The 4,668-nt window shown below is 42.5% G+C and overlaps 1 protein-coding gene across 1 annotated transcript in view; it reads right to left on the bottom strand.

Annotated features, from left to right (window-relative positions):
* Window positions 1-2,857: 2,857 nt before the first annotated feature.
* Window positions 2,858-4,668, bottom strand: part of LOC109539329 (myeloid differentiation primary response protein MyD88) — a 9,940-nt gene continuing 8,129 nt past the window's right edge. The window contains exons 6-8 of the mRNA XM_019907008.2: window positions 3,524-3,577; window positions 3,278-3,454; window positions 2,858-3,215 (exon numbers count right to left, since the gene is read on the bottom strand). Of these exons, the coding sequence (XP_019762567.2) occupies window positions 3,032-3,215; window positions 3,278-3,454; window positions 3,524-3,577 (415 nt within the window). The 3' untranslated portion in view covers window positions 2,858-3,031. The remainder of the gene's footprint in view (window positions 3,216-3,277; window positions 3,455-3,523; window positions 3,578-4,668) is intronic.

Here is a 4,668-nt window from a genome sequence, read left to right as displayed (position 1 = left end):
GATTTTTAAATTTGGTGAGAAAAAATTTACAAATTTTGACAATTGAAAGGTCGACGTGACAGTGGTAAAAGCGATCTGGGGCCGCCCCCTGGTGAATTTTTGGGGGTTTTCTTGCGTCCTGGCCAGTAGCGTGCAGCGTTTTTTAGCGTTTTTCGTTGACCACGCCCTTAAGGGCTTCGGTGTTTTGTCCTCCTGGAGATCAGGAGGAATTTTCAAAAATTCCACTGCGGCTTTATAGGACGGGGCAGAGCGCCGCCAAACTCCCCCTAAAGGGCGAATTCTTGAAATATTTTTTTTTTGCCCGTGAAAATTCATTGATTGTCCTGCGATTGTTGCGTTTGATTTTTTGCTATGCCAAAACATCCTCCGAATCAACTCCCGAATAAACCTCTGATGCTCTCTAACTGAACGCTAAACAGCTCATAGTGATCGAGCCATTGGCTTTTTTGGGGTTTCAAAGCCGAACTGGCCAAATTGGCAACGCTGCTCAAACCTAGCCGCTGGCCAAGAGAAAAACTCAAATATCTGCATAACTAGATAAGATGCGACAAATCCGAGCACGCCACTGGAAAGAGGGACACAAAAGACATAAAAAAGGTGAAAGTCATTTTTTCTTTAAAGTGAACAGAGCGCAAGTTATTGACGATTTTTGGGCACTTTGGCAGAAAAACTTGCAAATCTTGACATTTTTATGACAGTTGAAATGTCGCCTTGACAGTGGAAATGTGGTTCAATCAATGTTCAAAACAGGGCGATTTTTGGGACTTGACGACAAAAAAAATCAAAATTTGACATTTTTTGACACTTGACATGCTGAACTGACAGGATAAAAGTGACTTGGGGTAGCCAACCAGCTATTTTTTGTCAGGCAGAGTCGCAAGCCTGATTTTTGGGGGTTTCCAACTACCACGCCCTGAAGGGTTTACCGGTTTTTCACCCATAGAGCTGGGGAACATTTATTTTTAAATCAGTGACGACTTCCTTCGATGGGACTCAGCCACAAAAAGACACTCAATGAATTTTCGCTCAATAGATTTAAACTGGGCAGAGGCACAAACTGGCCTGGAACGGCCCTGGATAGAGCCAACTTTCCTCTATAAACCCCCTCGTTTCGAAGTCATCACCATCCTCAGGGCGGCATCAGCAAACAAATAAATCCACTAAAACTGAGCTTGTGTAACCTGCGGCAAACCACCTTTCGAAAATTAATTGCATAAAATTGACAAAGGATTTAAAAAATTACTGTACGGCTCTGGATAGAGCGCACTGTCTACTACAAAGTGCCAAGTTTGGAGCGCAGCACCATCCTGAGGCTGGTTTTGGCATAGCAAAAAATCACACGCAACAATCGCAGGACACTCAATAAATTTTCACGGGCAAAAAAAAAATATTTTAAGAATTCGCCCTTTTGGGGGAGTTTGGCGGCGCTCTGCCCCGTCCTATAAAGCCTCAGTGGAATTTTTGAAAATCCCTCCTGATCTCCAGGAGGACAAAACACCGAAGCCCTTAAGGGCGTGGTCAACGGAAAACGCTAAAAAACGCTGCACGCCACTGGCCAGGACGCAAGAAAACCCCCAAAAACTCACCAGGGGGCGGCCCCAGATCGCTTTTACCACTGTCACGTCGACCTTTCAATTGTCAAAATTTGTAAATTTTTTCTCACCAAATTTAAAAATCGTCTAGAACTCGCGTTCTTTTCGCTCTAGAGRAAAATTTAACTGCATCTTTTTTACGCCTGTCAAGYTCCTCTAACCAGTGGCGTKCTCCGAATTGGTCCGTCGTTTGTCGTTGYTGTGATATTTTGCGAAATTGTGTGGATTTTGTTCCAAAACTCCTTATGGTTTCGAAAAGAACTCCACTTTATCGCTTTTAAATGCCTGAATGTTTCGCCGAGAGCGACTTTTTTCGGTTTAGGGCGTCATTTGGACAAAAAAAATAAACCTTAGTTTCCTCCACTTAATTAATTTTCACGGGCAAAAAAAAATATTTCAAGAATTCGCCCTTTAGGCGGAGTTTGGCGGCGCTCTGCCCCGTCCTATAAAGCCTCAGTGGAATTTTTGAAAATCCCTCCTGATCTCCAGGAGGACAAAACACCGAAGCCCTTAAGGGCGTGGTCCACGGAAAACGCTCAAAAACGCCGCACGCCACTGGCCAGGACGCAAGGAAACCCCCAAAAACTCCCCAGGGGGCGGCGCCAGATCACTTTTTCCACTGTCAAGCCGACCTGTCAATTGTCAAAATTTGCAATTTTTTTCTCAGAAAATTCAAAAAACGTCTAGAACCCGCGTTCTGTTCACTCTAAAGGAAAATTCAACTGCATCTTTTTTATGCCTGTCAACCTCCTCTAACCAGTGGCGTGCTCCGAATTGGTCCATCGTTTATCGTTGCGGAGATATTTTGCGAAATTGTGTGGCTTTGGTTCCAAAACTCCTTATGCTTTCGAAAAGAACTCCACTTTATCGCTTTTGAAGGCCCGAATGTTTTGCCGAGAGCGACTTTTTTCGGTTTAGGGCATCATTTGGACAAACAAAATAAACCTTAGTTTCCTCCACTCAATTAATTTTCACGGGCAAAAAAAAATATTTCAAGAATTCCCCCTGAAGGGGGAGTCTGGCGGCACTCTGCCCCATCCTATAAAGCCACAGAAGAATTTTTGAAAATCCCTCCTTATCTCCAGGAGGACAAAACACCGAAGTCCTTAAAGGCGTGGTCAACGAAAAACGCTCAAAATCGCCGCACGCCACTGGCCAGGACGCAAGAAAACCCCCAAAAACTCCCCAGGGGGCGGCGCCAGATCACTTTTCCCACTGTCAATCCGAAATGTCAATTGTCAAAATTAAATTTTTTTCTCACAAAATTAAAATGACGCCTGGTATATTTCCAAAAACAATTAAAACTTTACTTAAACATAGAATTCAATACATAAAACAGATCGGCTCGTTGAATTCCCCTAGAATTGTGCTAAATTCTGGAAAGCAAACGGGCTAAAACCGATCCACACATCGAAACGCATCCAGATCCAGATCCAAATCTATCCGGTGTCCGCCAGGACGGCCTTCTTCTTCTTCTGCAGCCGGAAACTGATCTTTTTCTTCTTCTTCTTCAACGGTTTCGCATTGTTCGCGTCCGCCGGACCGATTTCATCCGGTCCACTCTTGAGCGCCAATTCTTCCGGCCTGGTCACCGGATTGGCGCGCGACTTTGGCGTCAACGAGCTGAAATAAACAGACTTTTCCATGAAAAAAAAATTAATTGCCACGCCCAATTCCAGACCTACCTTTTAATGCGCTGAAGCAGCGAGTTTTTCCTGGATGAATGATCCAGAAGTCCGTTAATACTGGCCGAGTCTGGAGCAGATGCTGGAGCTTCGGGCAGATTATTCAAGCTGGCGCTGCCAAAACTGACCGATTTCAAGCCGGTGGATGCGAGCGATTGATCGGAATTCGACGCCGATCTGGATGGGGATTGGAAAAACAATTTAAAATTCCTCCGATTAATCTGGATGAGTTTCGTGGCTTCCTACCTGGAAATCGACTTTAGCGACGACTGGGCGCTGATGTCAGCCGTTGCGATTAAGCTGCAAAAAACGTAAAAAGTTTTGAGGTTAAGTTGACTTGTTCCAGACTTTGTAACTTTCATCCAGACCCGGTTAGAGAGTAAATTTTTTGTAGGGATGTTCAAAAAGATTTGTTCTTGATGTGCTGAAAATTTGGCTAAAATCCCACTGGCCGTTCACTTGTTCCAGGCCTTGTAACTTCTATCCAGATGTAATTAAACAGTTGACATTTTCTATAAATGTTCAAAAAGCCTCAATATTCATGTGCTGAAAATTTGAATAAAATCCCATTGGCCGTTCACTTGTTATAGCCCTTGTAACTTTTATCCAGAAGTGGTTGGAAGCTGGTAAAAGTTAATTGATTTGCTACTTGTTCCAGACCTCGTAACTTCCATCCAGATGAAACAAGACAGTTGAAATTTTCCATAAATGTTTAAAAAGATTTGTTATTCATGTGCTGAAAATTTGGATAAAATTCTATTGGCCGTTCACTTGTTATAGACCTTGTAACTTCTATCCAGAAGTGATTGGAAGCTTGAAATTTCGCAAAAATGTTGGCAAAACTTCAATTGTAAAGCGCGCTAAATGCGACATGCCAGGTGCACAAAAGTTCATGGATTGGTTACTTGTTCCAGACTTTGTAACTTTCATCCAGACGTGGTTAGAGAGTTGAAATTTCCCATAAATGTTTAAAAAGATTCTTTCTTGATGTGCTGAAAATTTGACCAAAATCCCATTAGTCGTTCACTAGTTTCAGACGTTGTAACTTCCATCCAGATGTAATCAAACAGTTGAAATTTTTTATATGTGTTGAAAAAGCATCATTATTCATGTGCTGAAAATCTGGATAAAATCCCATTGGCCGTTCACTTGTTATAGGCATTGTAACTTCTATCCAGAAGTGATTGGAAGCTTGAAAATTCCCAAAAACGTTCGCAAAACTTAAATTTAAAAGCGCGCTAAATGTCACAAACGACATCCACAGAACTTCTTTGGTTGGTTACTTGTTCCAGACTTTGTAACTTTCATCCAGACGTGGTTAGAGAGTTGAAATTTCCCATAAATGTTTAAAAAGATTCTTTCTTGATGTGCTGAAAATTTGACCAAAATCC

The sequence above is a fragment of the Dendroctonus ponderosae genome, unplaced genomic scaffold (assembly GCF_020466585.1).
Source record: "Dendroctonus ponderosae isolate FM_Combo_2020 unplaced genomic scaffold, Dpon_F_20191213v2 Dpon_F_20191213_12, whole genome shotgun sequence".
In the NCBI taxonomy this organism is placed as follows: Eukaryota; Metazoa; Arthropoda; class Insecta; order Coleoptera; family Curculionidae; genus Dendroctonus; species Dendroctonus ponderosae.
This window is presented reverse-complemented; position numbering and strand designations above follow the sequence as displayed.